This window comes from Manihot esculenta, chromosome 5 (genome assembly GCF_001659605.2).
Source record: "Manihot esculenta cultivar AM560-2 chromosome 5, M.esculenta_v8, whole genome shotgun sequence".
Classification (NCBI taxonomy): domain Eukaryota; kingdom Viridiplantae; phylum Streptophyta; class Magnoliopsida; order Malpighiales; family Euphorbiaceae; genus Manihot; species Manihot esculenta.
Genome location: NC_035165.2, coordinates 6,484,053 through 6,502,363, shown reverse-complemented (window position 1 = coordinate 6,502,363; position 18,311 = coordinate 6,484,053). Strand labels below are relative to the sequence as shown.

General features: G+C 31.4%; 3 protein-coding genes across 6 annotated transcripts; 1 reads left to right on the top strand and 2 right to left on the bottom strand.

Moving 5' to 3' along the window:
- Positions 1–1,036: 1,036 nt before the first annotated feature.
- On the bottom strand, positions 1,037–2,129 carry LOC110616116 (non-specific lipid transfer protein GPI-anchored 5). The gene is made up of 3 exons (XM_021758440.2): positions 1,727–2,129; positions 1,533–1,616; positions 1,037–1,419 (listed from the first exon to the last, which is right to left on the bottom strand). Exons 1-3 carry the CDS (start codon positions 2,043–2,045, stop codon positions 1,292–1,294), a joined length of 531 nt encoding a protein of 176 aa, XP_021614132.1. The 5' UTR covers positions 2,046–2,129; the 3' UTR covers positions 1,037–1,291.
- Positions 2,130–10,673: 8,544 nt separating this feature from the next.
- On the bottom strand, positions 10,674–12,994 carry LOC110616362 (proteasome subunit beta type-2-A). Its single transcript, XM_021758764.2, has 3 exons — positions 12,699–12,994; positions 12,486–12,609; positions 10,674–11,210 (listed from the first exon to the last, which is right to left on the bottom strand). Exons 1-3 carry the CDS (start codon positions 12,854–12,856, stop codon positions 10,875–10,877), a joined length of 618 nt encoding a protein of 205 aa, XP_021614456.1. The 5' UTR covers positions 12,857–12,994; the 3' UTR covers positions 10,674–10,874.
- An 824-nt stretch (positions 12,995–13,818) lies between these two features.
- Positions 13,819–17,664, top strand: LOC110615942 (50S ribosomal protein L24). Of its 4 annotated transcripts, XR_002488122.2 has the most exons (7): positions 13,819–14,044; positions 15,174–15,263; positions 15,340–15,435; positions 16,647–16,750; positions 16,850–16,986; positions 17,311–17,480; positions 17,569–17,664. XR_002488122.2 is itself a non-coding variant. In XM_021758195.2 (6 exons), the coding sequence occupies exons 2-6, from the start codon at positions 15,204–15,206 to the stop codon at positions 17,391–17,393; spliced, it is 480 nt and encodes a 159-aa protein (XP_021613887.1). In that variant the 5' UTR covers positions 13,819–14,044; positions 15,174–15,203; the 3' UTR covers positions 17,394–17,664. The 4 variants fall into 4 exon arrangements, 3 of the variants coding, with proteins under 3 accessions (XP_021613887.1, XP_021613889.1, XP_021613888.1); XM_021758195.2 differs by having other exon boundaries at positions 17,311–17,664; XM_021758197.2 differs by having other exon boundaries at positions 15,156–15,263; positions 17,311–17,664.
- Positions 17,665–18,311: the final 647 nt, after the last annotated feature.

Here is an 18,311-nt window from a genome sequence, read left to right as displayed (position 1 = left end):
AGAAAGGGATATCAGTTGGGATTGTAAAAATTCCAAGTGTATTTTCAGTGTTCATTCGGAAAAAAACAATAGTTGGAATTGAATGAGAAAAATTTTATTTAAGTTATTATATATTGTTTCAAAGTAAGTTTTCGTCCTGAAATATATCTCAATATCTATATAAAACTAGTCAGTAAAGTAAGTTAATGAGAAGTTACCATGTCCATGTGATGAGAGGCTGCCAAGTGGCACATATTTGGTCTCTAAAGTTCATCTCTTTAACTAAGAATGTGGCAAGTGGCCCAATAAATTTATGCCAATGGTATACTTTTTCTAATATGTTTTATAGTAAGTCAAAATAAAATTCTTCAATAATAACTAATATGCAATTCCTTTAGTCATATTATTATTAATATGAAATTATAATTTTTCAATACATATAATTTTACTGTACATACATATTTATTTTAATAGTAAATATATTTGATTAAATTTGAAAATTTTCAAGTTCTACTATTCCAATCTCCAATTTTTAATTTAAAAAAATAAAATAAAATTTTATTAAAATAAATATGCATCTTACAAATGCAATAAAAAATTATAATAAATATAAATAATTAAAATTATAATCTAAGTGTCTATGTTTATAATTTTTTTATACTAATTTAAATTCTCACCAAGCAATTCATTAAAAGGTAAAGAAAAAAGACACACGCCACCTCATCTCACACTATTTGCAATTTTAATGCATATTATTTCTACTATTTTTAGCTATAGTTTTATCGTTAATTATTGATAATTATATTATTATCATTAATAAATTTTTTTTTTTGAAATTTCAGATTTAAATTCTAATTGGAGCTAATTATAAAAAAAGAAAGCACTGATAACTCTAATGATATTTCTTTCCATTATGTTATGGTTCAGCCTGGCATTTGGAAACTTCACAATATGTTCTTGTTACAATTTTTGTTTGCACGTTGAGTATTATTATTATTATTTTTTTCCAGAAATTAGTTAGGAAGAAAAGAGGATCAAAAGGATGGAGAGATGACAATTTCAGAAGAACGAACCAAGATCCCTTCACTCTTTTTTTCATTGACCAAAACAAGAAAGAACAAATAATGATACAATCACACTCCAAGTTGAACTAATCTTTATCTTTGAGAAATCACAGAATCAGACAAAAAAATCGTATTAAAAAATATGACAGGGCATAAATCACTCTCTGGAATTTTCACAATGGTAATCTTCATCGACAATGGAGAAAATGAAGGGCATGAAATGAAGGGATGCATTGACAAGCTCAGAATCAGAATCCCATGGCGTTTGAAGCACACAAGACAATGGAAATTATGAACAAAGTGAGCTGAAGTTGGATTCTTGTGATGCTTGCATCTGATGTTCCATCTGCTGTTGGGACTGTCTTGGATCCACTTCCTGCATTCATCCATGGAACCAGTTATGTTTCAGTTCCTGTTAGTATTTTCTGCCGGAAATGCCATATGGAATATCTAGTCTCAAAATTCAGGATTTTGCCCGAGGATCCTTACCTCCAGGAATGCTTGGAATTGAAGGCGTATCATCTGAAGAATCTGCTGGTGGACTCGCTGGGGAGCTTGCTGGACCATTAGCAGCTGATTGAAGATAAAAAAATTACACAATTTAATAGAATATAAATTAATCTTTCATCCTCCCAACCCCCTGTTTCCCAGAAAAAAAACACAAATTTTGATTGTTGACGTACAATTGCACCGGCTAACTGGTGGCGTTTGCACATCGCAAGCTCCTGGAAGTGACAGAGCAAGGGTCTGGTTAATGTTAACACCAACTGATGAACCACCATCATTGAGCAATGCACAGAGACACTGAGGCTGAGACTGAACAACATTAGCAAGCTTTGAACAGCAGGAAGATGATGGGGTTGAGGAATTTCCTGTAACATAGTTTAGGCATGGAGCTAAGCTCATGACTACATTTGTGCAGCCTGATTGAGCTGTGGCTCCATGACAAAGCATCAGTGCAAGAACCAAGAGCAAACTCAACTCAACCCCTTTTGAAGCCATTTGGACTTGTGTAGTCTAGGCAGAAGAGAAGGCAATAACTAATTTGTTTGCAGATTACAAAGGCGAGAACTTCTGATTTCTGGGATTGAGTTCAGGTGAAATTTATAGCTGAAGCTAGAAGAGAAAGAGCATCTATTAGTTGCATTTGGATGGCCAACTTCTACTAAATCGGAGGCTTCTGGTGGAAATGTTGTCAGCATATCAACAGTTATAGCTACTTGGAAGGTTAAGTTTCTTATTATAGGCATACAAAATATAATATTTCTGGCAAGTTTGCTTTAACAACCCATGTAATTTTTTTATGATACAAGGAGAAGCAAAGTGTTGATGTGGCAGTGCATGATTAGGTGGGTGGCCAACTATTTTTGGAACTTGATTTAAGATTTGCCATGGCCTATTATCCATTCTTATATATTCAAATCAAAATAATTAGTTGAACTCTGTTTTACAAGGCGTCTGGCCGTTCAGTCAGATGGACTTTAAGCTCTCAAGTAATTGGGAATGGTTGTGTCTTCTAACGGTTGAAGTACTGTACTGAATCTACGTAATGTCAAACATTCAGAAAAAAAGCAAAGGGTATGAAAATTTGGATGGGCTGTCACCCAGGAGATGGGATTTAGTCCTTTTCTATTTGGCCTCGGGCTCCCTTGTATGGCCTGTAAAAATGTTGAGAATTCTGATTCTTAAACAGCCAAGGAACTATTATTCTAATAGTATGATCCATGATATTCTTAACTGAACTCGCTCGATATACTATAGATTTTGAATATTCTTAATTGAATTCACTCGATATACTATAGATTTAAAATGTATATAAGTGAATTTCATCTAATTTTTTTATAAAAGAAATCACCTATATGAATTTTGAATTCATAGTGTATTAGTTCTAAATAAGTTTTTCTATAAATTTAATACCTTTTTCAAAAATAAAATTTTCCATAAATTCAATATCTTTTTCAAATATATGAAGAGTAAGATATTTGATTTGTTAGCAATCACCTTGTTACTTATTTATAACATTTTCGCGATAATTTTTTTTATCAAGAGGTGAATATATTTATGAGTTAAAAGGAGGCAAAGAGACTCTAATAATGACCTTATTACTTATTTATAACATTTACGCAATAATTTTTTTTGTTAAAAGGTGAATATATTTATAAGTTAAAAGGAGGCAAAGAGACTCTAATAATGACCTTATTATTTATTTGTAACATTTACGCAATAATTTTTTTTTGTCAAAAGGTGAATATATTTATGAGTTAAAAGGAGGCAAAGAGACTCTAATAAAGTGTAATTATACGGTGATGACTACTGGATTACGGCCATCCAGGCCGTAGTTGAGTTTTTGTAGGGGCTGAATCCAAAACCCATCAAAATTCACTAGGCAAGCTGGCCTATTAGCATTCAACCCAGCAGACCGGGAATAAGACGCATTAGGAAAGAATTCAGCCCCTAGGAGAGCCCTTCACATGATGAGAAGTAGCATAGTATACCCAGCTAAACTTTGACCTATCAGCACGAGTGCCGAAAGGGAATTAAATGACAGCCTGACGATAGGGGCAGGTAGGTACACCCATACATATGGCTCTGAAGGATAGCGACAGATGGCACTGTAATAAGGTGGCGGTTATCAGTGACAATGACGGATGCAGAAATTCAATTCAGAGGTTCAATTTAAATAAATATCTCGTATTTTATTATTTTATCAATTTTTTTTATTATTGTCCCATAATTATTGTCCATTTTTTTTTATTATAGTAATATATAATTCACTATTATAATCCTATTTAATTTTATATTATTTTCAAATTAATCTAGTGTTAATTATTACTTTTTTAAATAACTATTGAAGATATTTTTTAATATTTAATAAAATTTAATATTTTTAAAATAATATAATTGGAAGTTTATAAAATAAATTATATTTTTTAATATGTATACAAAATTAAAATGAATAAAAAGTATTGAACGAAAAAAACGTATAAAATAAATATATATTTAAAAAATAAATTTTTATAAAAAATGAATAAACTATTATACTTAAATTATGGTCATTTTCATTTATTTTTTATTCATTAAAATATATTTTTAATGATATTATTATCATTATTTATAAATATATTTTTTAATTTAAGTTATCAATCAATTATTTATAGTTTATCACTGTAGAGTCAATTTTTAATGATATTTACCTTAAAAAAATTTCTTTTCACTTCTAACATATAAATTTATAAAAAAATTGTATTAAAATAATATAATATTTTATGGTTTATTATTGAAATTTATTTTTTTTTTAAAAAATTCTAATCGATTAAAAATTATTTTCGTATAATTTCAATCATATAAATAGATTAGTAACTAAGTGAGATAAATAAAAAAAACTATCACTTAATAATAAAAAATAATATATAAAAGTAAATTAAATAATGAGTGAATAATTTAAGAAAAAAATTTAAGTGGAGACTTGAACTTGAAATTTTAAAAATGAAAAGCTAATTTTTTGGATTTAAAAATAATATAGAAGATGATGGATTAAATAGTAAATTTTTTTTTATAAATAGATTAAGAATTTAAAATTATAAAATATAATGATGATTTAATTAAATAATTTTGAAATAAGGATAATTTTTTATATTTTAAGAAAAATTAATTATATACCTTAAAAAATTTTAAAATTTTCAAGAGGGGCCATAGCCTTGTGGCTGCATCATTAGCGGTTATGGATCACTAAAGAACAAGAAAAAAAAGGAGAAAAAGAAAAGTATGATCCATTTAGACTAAATTTACTCGTACACACAAATCTTTTTTTTTTTTATTTCAAATAATCACATAGATATCTAACGTCAAAAATGATTTTAGAAGCCGACACATGAGCAGCATGATTCTTATCCCCATGAAAATGTTAAAAAGAGATAGAGGTAAACATTGAGAACAAATTAAGAATATCTCTGATCAATCCCTGAATAACAAGGAGGGAACGTGATCCTTAATTTCATTGATCACCATCAATAATGACTTGTTGGAAATTTTTGTTCCTCGCCAGAAGAACCGCTTCTCTGTAAGATAATATGATTCTTTAAAATAATAACTTAATTATTTAAAGAGAGTATGATTTTCAACCATTTTAAAAAAGATTTTGAAATTTTATTTCTCATCATCTTGCTTTATCTTATAGTTTATAAAACATCCTTTCATCGATCTAAACACACTTATTAATGCTTGGGCCAAGCATTGGACCCATGTAATTTGTCTAAAAAAGGAAAATATTAGCAACTTCAACTTGCAAAAATTATAATTTTTTTAAAAAAAATAGTGTTAACAATAATCTATTAATTTAGCAAATATTTTTTTAAAAAAAATAGTGTTAACAATAATTTAAAAAAGGAAAATCCAGTTTGCTAGCATTTGCTGTAATGGAAATTTCTTAACCCAATTGATAGAATATAATTAAATGTGGTTCTCACATTATTTTAATTTATTTATTATTTATTTATAAGTAAAAAATATACATACTTGAGTAAAAATTAGCTACAATATATTGAAGCTTATCGTTGCTATATACATAGCAAACTTAATTTTCACTTGTTCAACATGGATGGTGATGAAGTTGAGATTCGAAAGGTTGTGCAATTGTGACACCTGGCTTAAGAAACTGGATTTAGAGGAAAATCAACGAATCGGATCAGTGTGGAGATAATAAATGTGGATAGTAAATATATTATTTTTGGAAAGACTAAGGTATATAGCTACAAAATGGTATATTGAGGAGATCAAGGAGAAGATCCTCTAATTCAGTTTAGCAGGGTATATATATCCGTAGTCATACAGAGTATACCTATACCACGTCTCATCAAACAAAATAAGTATGCTTTTAGCAGGTTTTTCTGGATGGCTCATTAACGGTGAACAGTTAGTTAATAAATGTTGAGCAAATTTATATTTCGTCTGACATACATGCTACCTGTGTATACATGCACATTTAAGATTTCATACAGATAAAGGTAATTAGACCTTTGGCTGGCTAGTGGAGCAATGAGGTTAGAGGTGTTAGTGTTTGGACTGATTTTCTACTGGTCATGCATAATGGAGCCGGTCAAAATAAAAATATTTCTTAAAACGAGATTAAAGGATATGAATATATATATCTAAATATTAGCGGATCTTATATTTTATATGTTATCAGATGACAAATGCAATGCTTAAGTAATTCATCTTCCAAAAATGGACAATAATTCCAAATGGTTGTAGAGAACTATTCACATGATTCATGCGGAGACTATATTCTTCATTAATGTTGAAAAATCAAAAAGAGCACTGATACCATCATTGAAATAAAAATAGAAAATTTAAAAGTTCTGATAATATGATCGATTTTAAAACAGAAAATAGATGTCTAAAACTGAAATTAAATATTCAAAAATAAAAAAATAAATATTTAAAACTAGATAGAAATAGCTCAAAAAAAGGCATCACGAATACAAATCAGAAACTAAGGTTTCTGTAGAATATGCAATATCAAAACAAAGATGATAACAACTGGAACTTAAATTTAGCAAACATATCTCAGAACATGAGATTATCTTTAGAAAAGAGAAAAAAGATGGAGAGAAGAACAAATATCAAACTTTATTAAAAATATAAATTGAGAAATGTAAATTTCTTTTTCTCTTCTTTCTCATTTCTAACAATCATTTACATAAAACTCTCACTTTCTCTCCTTTTTTTTCTCCCTCTTTCTCTCTCTCTTAATTTCCGACCGTAATATACTCTTTTTATAAGCAAAGATAAGCATTATAAAGTCAATACATGCTCATACCTAGAGATTGGTATATTAATTGTCTTACACACAAAGACTTTCTCTAGCTTCACTCAATTAAAAAAATTCATCATGGCAAACTTATCGCAGTAAAATATCTAACTGCCAACACTTTTCCTTGAGAATTTTGCTATTAATTCTAGATCTCCTCCTTAATTGCACCAAAAAATTTACCACAGTTAAGAAACTAGAGAAAAAAGTAGATATCTAAATATTGAAATTAGATATTCAAAGTTGAAATTAGATATTTAAAATTAGTAATAGAACTGAGAAAAAACATAATAATTTTAGCATATTTTTGCTACTTTTTCTCAAATAACAAATCATAAAAAGAAATAGTTAAGAGTCTTTTAACAACAAAGTTGTAAATTTCAAGAGTTTATAGACGTGCATAGGGTCCCTTCAATAATTTTTTTTCGTAGTTTATGGAATGCATCGGTCTCTTTAATAATTTTTTTTTCTGCAGTTTATGGACATACATTGAGTCCCTCCAACAAAGATTTCTGCAGTTTATAGACATGTCGGTCTCTTCAATAAATTTTCATTCTTTTATGAATATGTTGTTCCCTTCAAATAACTTTCAACTTTTTATGAACGGTCCTTTCAAGAAATTTCCTGCCTTTTATGGATTTGCTGGTTACTTCAAATAACTTTAAACCTTTTATGGACTTGTTGGTCCTTTCAAGAAATTTTCAGCCTTTCATGGATATGCTGATCCCTTCAAATAAAATTTTTCTTTTCAGTAGTTTAGAGAATACTAATATAAAATATCAGTTTAAAGACATAAGGTCTTAAACGTCAGTTTATAAATATGGAGGTCTCTCACAAATTTTAAATTAGTTTATAGACATGCAAGTTTTCTCACAAATTTCAGATCTTCTCAAACAAAGAGATAAAAAAACCAATATTTCAAATTTCTTAAAACTTTAAAAATAGATAAATAACATACCTTTCAAAGTTCCTAAATTTTGAAAGTAGATAAAAAAAAACCTTTTAAATCTCCTAAAACTTTGAAAATAGACGGAGAATAAACCCTTCAAAGTATCTGAATGTTTAAAAGTAGACAAAAAACTAATCTTTCATAACTTTTCAAATTAAAAAGTAGATGAAAATGGAGAAAAATAAGAAATTTGGAAAACAACCAAATAAAAGCATTGAAACAGGCTCTCAAATATCATTTGGCCTCTGATATCATGTTGAAAAATTAAAAGGAGTTCTGATGCCGTCACTAAAATAAAAATAGAAATTGTAGAAGTTCTAATAATATGTTCGATTTTAAAACAGAAAATAGATATTTAAAACTGAAATTACATGTTCAAAATAGAAAATAAATATCTAAAATCAGACAGATATAGTTCAAAAAATAGAGTATCACAAATACAACTAGAAATTAAGATTTCTGAAGAATATACAACATCAAAACAAAAATAGAATAACTGAAACTTAAACTTAGCAAACATATATCAGAATATGTGATTATCTTGACAAAAGAAAAAAAGATGAAGAGAAAAACAAATATTAAACTTTATTGAAAATAAAAATTGAGAAATATAAAATTTTTTTCTCTTCTTTCTCATTTTTAACAATCGTTTACACAGAAAACTCTTTTTTTCTTTCTTTTTTTCTCTCTTTCTTTCTCTCTTAATTTCCTGCTGTAATATACCTTTTTATAGGTAAATATAAGCATCTCAAAGTTAATACATACTGATGAATTGGTACATTATTTATCTTACACACAAAAATTTTTTTTAACTTCACTAAATGAAAAAGCTCGCAGTAAAATATCTCAGCTAACAATTAATAAATGAGGCTAATGCTTTGAATCCCCGATTGAAATCAATATTTTGCTTTATCAGGTTCATGGAAATTAGAATTTCATGAATATGCCAAATTCAATCCTTTATTTCAGTTCCCTGTTTCTTATTGTCAATTTTCTTTTATGTTCTGTTCAGTGTTATTTTTCTTTTCTTTTGTTATTTGATTTCAAGAAGAAGGAAGAGGGGGGATTGAAGGATTTTTCCCTGAAAGTATCTTCTATTTATTTATTCATCCTTAAGCGAAACAAATACTTAAATAAACAATCACACTTCTGGCAGTAGAATCAAGAATCTCTTTAACAGACCAGCACAAAATTGGATAAAAGAATCTACAGTAGAATCAAGATTCAAGATTTTTTTTTTCTCAATTAAATCTCTCATCCTATGTAGTGTTATTGGGACCACAAGAGAGACTCAAATGGATCTCCCCTGTTAGGAGGGTGTTAGCTTGTAAGCACTAATTTTTAAATGCTTATAAGAATTTAAAATTTTAAATAAGTATGTGTTTGATTAAAATGTTTATAAGTGACTGATAAGTAATTGATATGTTTAATAATTAGTTTATAAGTGAATTTATTATTAAAATTATTAAAAAAATATTAAATAAAATATATGATGAAGTTTTAAAATTAAATAAGGGTAATATATTAATTTACTTGGTCAAACCAGCTTATAAGCACCAAAATGAAAAGCTGCTTTCCTCCGTATTATTTTTTTTAGTCTATAAATTGTATTTATACGCTCAAAAACGATTATAAATAAATAAGTCATCTAACTTTTACAATTTATAAGTTAATTTAATCAATTCATAAGTTTAGACAAAAATTCCTAGACGTCCTTTAATAGGCAGTTACCGTCATGCCCAATGCACTCCTAATCAGCTCCAGTCCCTTAGGTCCAAAAACCAAAGGAAATGAATCCTGGCAACCGTTCAGCCGTGGAAGTTAGTTATAGCATTTGAACTCTGGAATCCATTTCAAATCCACCTGTTCTTGTTCCAATTCTTTTGGAACCCATCAAGCTTTAAATGCTTTACACGCTCATTTCTCTTACTCAGAGACCATTACAAGCTCATGCTCTTAGTAAAGGTTCATGGAATATCAATTCTTCTGGTAATTTCAGTGAATGGGCAAATAATTTCAGATATAAATGTGTCATTAGTAAAAGTCTCTTGATTCTAAAGAGCTCAATAAGACACGCTTGCTGGCTCATCCTTGGGATCAGGATCATGGTCAAATGATGAATAAAAATCGATGTGGCTGTGGGGTGTGTTTATACCTTTAACTGTTTCACCAGTCAATGGCTCCAGCACTAGAACCTGAAACCACTTTTCCATGGACACCAGCATCCCTACCGGTGCAAATGCAAGCTGCCCAACAGATACAGGTATTCGACCAATGCTGTCCCTCTCACCCCTCGCCATCAACACCAACTCGCATTTCTCCACCAATTTCTCTGCTCCCATTTATAGCATTCATAGTTTTCAAATGCAATTAAATTGTTTGTTTATTTTTTGGACATACGATCTCTGAGTTCTGGGTGCAAGTTTGCTCTGGTGAAAACAACTTGCTGTCATGTCATCACATGGGGAAAAAATGCCAAAGATATATCAATGGAGAAAAATATTCACCCCGATTAGTATCGCACATTTGAAAGAAAAATCGGGTGATTGGCCGCCTGAACTCATGAAACGGTAACATTGTCCCAACAGTCAATAAAATTTTCAAAATGCAGAAAATGTAAAAGTATCTAATTAGGACCTCAATTTTTTTTCATGAACTACATGATTCGCCAACAATGCCTAGCTAAGAAGCCAAGAAAAGTCGGTCCAATTACATATCCATAGAACAAGTCAGTGACAGCTCACTATCAGGGCAAAATGATTATGTATGAATTTTTATAATCAATTTAATTTCATACTTCAAAGCAAAAAATGGAAGAAGGGAGAAAACAAATGACAGTTGCCTTTTCACTACTCTGCTGCAAAGCCCAAAATTCTCAATTTTATGTGACCACCTAAAATGCCATTTAGAATAATGCTATCATACACAATTATCCCACAAGTTTAAACCAATGCATATTCAACAAAAGGACATAGCCATACATCAAGGAAAATCAGTCTGACATATCAGAACCATTTAGGGGACAATAAAAAAAACACAGCAAGAAAGAAGATGTCAGCTGGAACTTAAATATCTAAGCTTTAGGTGCACCACCAGTATCCTTGACAGATTCACGCCAAGCATATTCCCTAGCACCATCTTTGTCCACAATTTTTATTACGAAATTTGGTGGAGCCACGACCAGCCTCGACCTAATCTCTACAATGCATTTGTCCACCAAATCAATTGCTGCTTCTACTGTCATTCCACTGTGGTAGTGTCGATCCATCATTGAAAGAGAAAAATATGATCCATAACCAAAAGCTCCCTTATCAATCTTGTGAAGAGTGGCAATGTAGTCAATGTAGTAAAGAGATGGTCCTGTCTCTTTGTCATAGCCGGCCATAAGGATGTTGACGAAATATGGATTCTGGAAAAGCAAAATGCCAAGAAGAGCCATTTTTCGACAAAAAAAAAAAAAAAAAAAAAAAAAAAACAAGAAGAGCCATTTTAGTGCCTTTTTTTTTCCACAAAACATGTACTTGTAACAATGAGAAAGCCAATAAAGAATTCAACAGCTCAGCCCATGAAATTCCATGGAAGTTATTCCACAGAACAAATTTCAAAATTTCAGAACTCTTGACCCACTTCTGTATAGGGGCATGGTACTTAACTCCCAAGGATGGGATTCAACTTTTGCAATCTAGATCATGCCCTTGATCTGTGCATGATAGAGGCTATATCAGAAGAAAAGCAGAGGTACATTATGCCAAAATTTTCGCACATGATCAAAATGTACACTAGGATATGGTGTTAGCTTTGATACTGAATAAAGCATAAATTCTTTTTGAGACTCGTCCTCATCCTTGGTTCATAGCTTTCTCAAAATTTTGCTAGTGTCTTATGCCCTGGTGCAGCAAAATTCTATTACTTCTGCCAATGCAGTATTAGACCATTACCATGCTCTAAAATCCAAGAAGGTTTCAGCTACCAATAATTTTCTTCTTTACCCATCAATCCAACCACAAAGAAAACTCCGAAATTTGCAGGAAAATTACAGAGCTCATGATTCCTAGACTGCTTAAATCTTAAAACCAGTGACCATACAGCGGTTTTATGCTGGATTTAACAACAGAATTAGGTTGACGCAACTCGCAAACCAAAATTAGGCTTTGAAGTGTATGAAATGATGTTGCATACTATTAAACCTTAATCAACGATCTAAATTTTAAAGCAACACAGCAATACAAATATTTTTTAAAAGAAGTGAGGAGAAATTTTCCAAATTAAAAATTTAAACTTGTTGTGCTTTAGGATTCTGAAATCCTTCCCCCTCAAATACCAACTTTTCTTACACCCCAAATTGGGGTGCAAGGAGGGAGATTTGAGACAATTTTATCAAATTTGATATCCATCTCCTCCTTTACCCTCCCATTAGTCCATCTCTTCCCAAACATGCAACTTTTTTCATTGTAACTCTCCCTACCCTTCCCCTTCTTTACCTTCCTTGCCCTTCCGTTATTTACACTTCCCTCACCTCATCCAAACATACTGTGAAACACCAGTATGTAACCATTCACAACAAAAGCATTCCAAATCAAAATCACTGATACCCAGGAAACCCCTAAACCTCAAAAATTTCCTAATTAATACGTAAACAGAAAATCGAAACGTACACAAGAAGGGGCAAAAAGAAGAAAAATACCTTGCGGAGAGCAGTGGCGAGTTCTCCACGAGTTAAATTCGCAGCGGCAGCAGTCGTCAAAGGAATTCCATTTCGGAACTGATACAAAGCCACGTTCTTTTGTATGTATTCTGTGAACTGAACTCTGTATATTAAGATTAAATAAAAATTAAGAGAGGAAAAAAAAACACAAAACATATGTAAAACGCAATCATCGGAAAGATGGAGGAAGACCTGTCACCACTTTCGCCGCTGGCGCCAAGGAGCTTGTGGGAGTCGAGGACCATGATCTTATCCTCATTCGATTTGTGAACCAATATGCTATGAACCGCCGAAGTATCGGCGACTACCAGAGCGAATCCGTCTCCTACCAATCCAAACACGCACTCCATTTGCTTCTCTTTCTCTTTCAATCCCTGCCTATGTGAAGGGGCACGCTCCGCAAGAAAACTTGTTAAGAAGAGTGAAGATGCGACTTGAGAAGCAAGAAAGAATCCAGGACGGGCGACGAAGATCTTCGGCCTTCGGCTTCTAATTTCGACAAGTGGGAGTTATTTTTCAAACATTGGGCCCAAGGCTTCTGACCTTGTGTTGTAGGCCTAACGGCCCACAGTTGTATGGGTTATCCTCCACTTAAAATCTTTTTTATAATTAAAACACATTACATAAAAATAAATTTATAATTATTATATATTCCATCTCCATCTCCTTCATAATTTTTATTCACTTTTTTTATAATTATTTTAAAATTATTTTTTATATTAATTATTATAATTTTATTATATATTTCAAATAATTTATTATTTTTTCTAAATGAAAATTTAAAATATTTTTTAATATTTAATAAAAATTAATATTTTTACAATAAATATAATTAAAAAATTAATAAAAAATATATTTTTTAATATGTATAAAATAATAAAATAGATAAAAATTATATAATAAAGAGAGTATAAATTATTAAAATGAAAATTTAATATTATTTTTTAATATATAATCTACTAACAAACTAAAAAATATATATTATCGGTTAATATTATTTGATTATAATATATTTTAATATATTAAAAAATGTACTAATTAATTTTCATTAATTAATTTTCGTAGTAAAGAGAAATGTTAATTTTTTAATTTTATAAAAATATTTATTAATTAATTATTTTATATATAAATATTTATATTTTTATAATATTTAATTATTAAAATTAATAAAAAATTAATTAAAATTAGAAAATTAACTAATAAATTTCAAATAAAAAATTTCTCATAATTAAATTATACAAATTAATACCAAATGTAAAATAATTTTTATTAGAAAAAATTAAAAATTCGAACCTAAACAGCAACCCTAAACCCCCACCACACGCGCACACTTCTCCTTTCCCAACAAGTTGCAGCGGTTCCAGCGTCCAACGACAGCCGCACCAACTCCCAGCGTCCTTTCTCCCGCCGCTCGCTGTCAGCGTTGTCCTCACTCAGGCACGCTGCCCACAGGCCCGCGCCACTCGTCCTCGGTGCTGCCCCTCGTCCTCCCGCTCGCCCTCCTCGCCTCTGGTCCTCGCCACTCTCAGTCACTGCAGGTTTTAGGATATTATGGGTCTTATAAATATTTTGCTTTGGATCTATTAATAATTTGTGCATTTATTTTTAATTGTTCAAGGGTCTGAGTAAGATGTTACAATTGTACAACAACATGATTGACAGATTCAAATTGGAAAGGTTGTGATATACAAGTAACTATCTCTTTTGTTTCAAATATTTTCAGAATAATATGCTTTTTTTAAGTTTCAACTGGGCATGGCGGCTGGGAAAAAGGGGAGAAATGGTTGTATGAGTTGGAGAGAATATAAAGGAGAGAGAGCAATTGACGCAATGGTACCATAAACCACCAGTTGTTTACAGTCATTCGCCCTGGGAGATGACAACAAAAACATCATAAGAGATCATTTACTTGTTTTGACTTGTCTGCAGGGTTTAATTATCGCCTGCATTTGCAAAGGCGAAATCTAATCACAATTTGTTTTATTTGACATCCCCTAAATCATTATTTCATAAAAACAAAACTGTTACTGGTGAAATAGGTAGAGTTCTGCAGGTTTAATACAGATCTCATTCCCCTGCAAATGAAAACCCAATGATATATACATGAAAAATGTAATGTTAAGCCTTGATTCTGACACAGTAACTGTGTTGTTAGGCTTGTTTGCTTTATGTAAATAACATATCTTTCAGCTTCTTTTTATTGCAATTCTATTTATGTTCTGTAATTATTATTATGTTGACGCACTTAGATGGATTATGTTCCATTTATAGTTATTTTAATATTATTTGTTTTAATTTTATAAAAAATTATGATTTATTTTATATTTTTGTGCTTAATTATTTTTAAATTTAAAAATTTTCATCATCTTTATTTTTGGTGTGGGTTTGAGTTTGGGTCTGGGTATTTTGATACACGAAGCTATTTAATGAGTAACATTTCAGCAAAATTACTTGGAGTTAATTGGGTTTGGGTGGGTTCAGGTAGGTAATGATAAATGGATTTGGGATGGGTATGGATAGTAAAATCTAATTTCTAAATAGGTTTGGGTATTATACTTATAAATGGGTTCAGGTACCTTACTTGGTAGCATTCCTAATCTCACTTGGATAGTAAATTTGCATGACTTGTTGGTTTTGCTTAAGCTTCAGGGATTTCGGCTCTTTCAGGTGCTTTTGTAAGTTTCTTGATCTCGTTAAATGGGTTGGAAAGCAGCTGAAAAACTCATTAGGCACTGGAAAGTACTCAGAGGAGATAATGTAAGAATCTTATGTAAAATTTCTTCCTTTATATTATTTTCATTTTTCTGATGAATAATTTTTTGTTATATTTTAGGTGATGATAATCAGGGGCAAGGACAAAGGTGAGACTGGTCTTATTAAGCGTGTCATTCGCTCTCAGAATCGGGTTATTGTGGAGGGCAAGAATCTGGTGAGTATCTTACTGTGCTTCAAGACACTAACATTCAGTAACTGGATTGCTTTTTAGGATTACTTTTAGCTGCAACAGTGAATGTTTAGAACGCTTAAGATGCATGCCTTGAATGATATTTGATTATTGATATGGAGCTTTGCTAAGTTATCATTTTGACATGTTTATTGCTTGAGAATATTGTTGAGGAGCTCATTGTTATATATGTTAAATTTAGGACAAGTCTAACTTATTTCAAAGGCTAGTTGAAGGGGGAGGAGTGCTCAAAACCATTATAAGGGGCAAATTATCCCTATTTGTAACCAATGTGGGATTCATTATACCCCTCAAGCTTAGGACTAAGCTAAAGCGTGAAATACTTATGGGAAAGCTAATATTGGATGGTAAGGCTCTGATGTTGTGTTAAATTTGGATTAGGTGTAACTCACTAACTCACTTGAAAGATAACTCAAGGGGCAAAAGTTTTCAAAATCTTTATAAGTCACGTTGCCTCTATTCCAAACTAATATGGGATTCAACACACTCCCTTTACATTCAGAATTAAATTGGAGCATGAAATATTTATAGAAGGTCTGACATTGAAGGAAGGCTCTTGTACCATGTTAAATTTTGGTCATGCCTAACTCAGCCTATCCTAACTCACATTAAAATTCAAAAGGGAGGAGCCCAAAATCCTTATATGGGACTCATTATCCTATTCCAAATCAACGTGAGATTTAACAATATATTTCAGCAGAAGAGTGTTTCAAGTAGAAGTGATATAATTTTCATACTTGGAAGATTAAGTGTTTGGCTTGATTAATTATGGTTGATATCATATTTTGTTTCATTGTTTGTCAATGTGTTGCTTATCCATTACCTGCCCACCAATATGTCCAAGTAAATCTGATTGCTTATACTTGGGGTGCTTTTACTGGATATTCAAATCAAATCCCATTTATTATAAGTGTATGAGAATTTTAATTTTCTTCAGGGGCATGTGTATTTTAGTCAGTAGTGATCTAAAGATTCAGGTAAATAAATAAAATGAATACAATGAAGAGTATCTCTTTGAATTATGAGCTCAGTTTTGATATTTTGTATGTCTTGTCTCCTGGAAGTAAAATGGATTAGTGGATATGTTTCTTGGTCAATGAGTTTGTCCTTTGCGACAAAGATTGACTGTACCTACCGTGTAAATACACTTGCCATCTTCTCCTTTCATGTTCCAGGTGAAAAAGCACATCAAGGGAGGTGAAGGTCATGAAGGTGGTATCTTTACAGTTGAAGCCCCAATTCATGCTTCAAATGTTCAAGTTGTTGACCCAGTCACTGGGTATGGCTAGAATCAAAGTTCGGATCACCAAAAATTAATATTTTTTCTTTCTATTATTTTATATTCTGAGCAGATTTTGAAACTATGGGTACTTTGCAGGAGACCGTGCAAGGTCGGAATTAAATATCTAGAGGATGGCACCAAAGTAAGAGTTTCTAGAGGGATAGGGGCATCTGGTTCTATAATTCCTCGTCCTGAGATTTTGAAGATTAGGACAACTCCAAGACCTACTGTAGGTATAAAACTTATAACCTTTAAGGAGACTTGCATAGCTAGCATTTAAGATTTTTATTATTTCTGGTGCATTTGTGGGGAGGCATGACAGAAAATAGCAGTTAGTTATGTGGCCTATGCATAGTAGTTGCCTCATTTTACCTTTCTTATGACCTTGCACAAATAATAATGAACAGCTACCCTGTGAATAAATGTAGAAACTACATTTATCTGTAATTATCACTGGTTTATAATTAATTGCCACAAGTTAATTGACCTTTTTGTCCTCGCTAGTTTATAATTAGTTGCTGCAAGTTACTTTACCCTTCCTTTCCTCCTTTTGGCAGCCGGTCCTAAGGATACCCCAATGGATCTCGTGTTGGAGAGGACTTACGATGCTAAAACTGGGAAGGGTATGCCTGACCTGTGAAGAAACCTAGTTCAAAAACTGATGGACGTTAAACATATTAATAGAAGAAGTTGCTGGAACGTGAGTCGTGTGTAAAACAATGATTTTGTAAGTTTTGGCATCTAGTTCTATTTTCATTAGCGCATGTTAGAAGGATAAATGAATAAATGTGTTTTGTCTATGGCGTGTTTATCAGTGGACACTGCTGTGAGTTTCAGATTATCTAGTCATGCAAGAACATAGTTACTCGTGAGATGATCGGCAGATATGGTAATCCTAGTATTCTTGACTACTACTTTTTGTAAAATGCATGCTATTAACTATTTCTACTAGCAATATCTTGCCAGCTTACTCAGCTAGATGAGACCATGCATTTCTGGAAACAAGTTGCGCTAAAATGCACAGATTTCATTTCATGTTTTTATACTAAGGTAACTTTAATTTATTAAAATAAATAATATTGAAGTATGTAATAAATATATATAAAAAGAAATAATGTATGAGTAGATAAGGGAGGCCAGGGATATTTGTAACTTTTTGTGGGAAGTATAAGGACAAAGGGATGGATTAGGATCCCATTGCAGCTATTCTAATCCATTGCCGGGAAGTATAAGGACAAAGGGATGGATTAGGATTCCATTGCAGCTACTCTAATCCATTGCCGCTCTTCCAACCTAGTAGGACAAAACAATTGCGTCTATCGCATATCTCTGTCTCTTCGCAGCCTGCTGAGAAAACTCGATTGATAAAGAGAGGAAGGATAACTTGTCTTTGTCTGGCCTACTCGACATCAATCCTTTCAAACAAACTTCCAATTTCACTCACGCATATTTCACCTTCCATGCTCGGATTTTTCTCCCTTTGCAACTTTATTTTGATGCTTTAGTCTTCGATTAGTGTGATTATGATTTTCGTATTCACATCAAGCAAATTTTATAT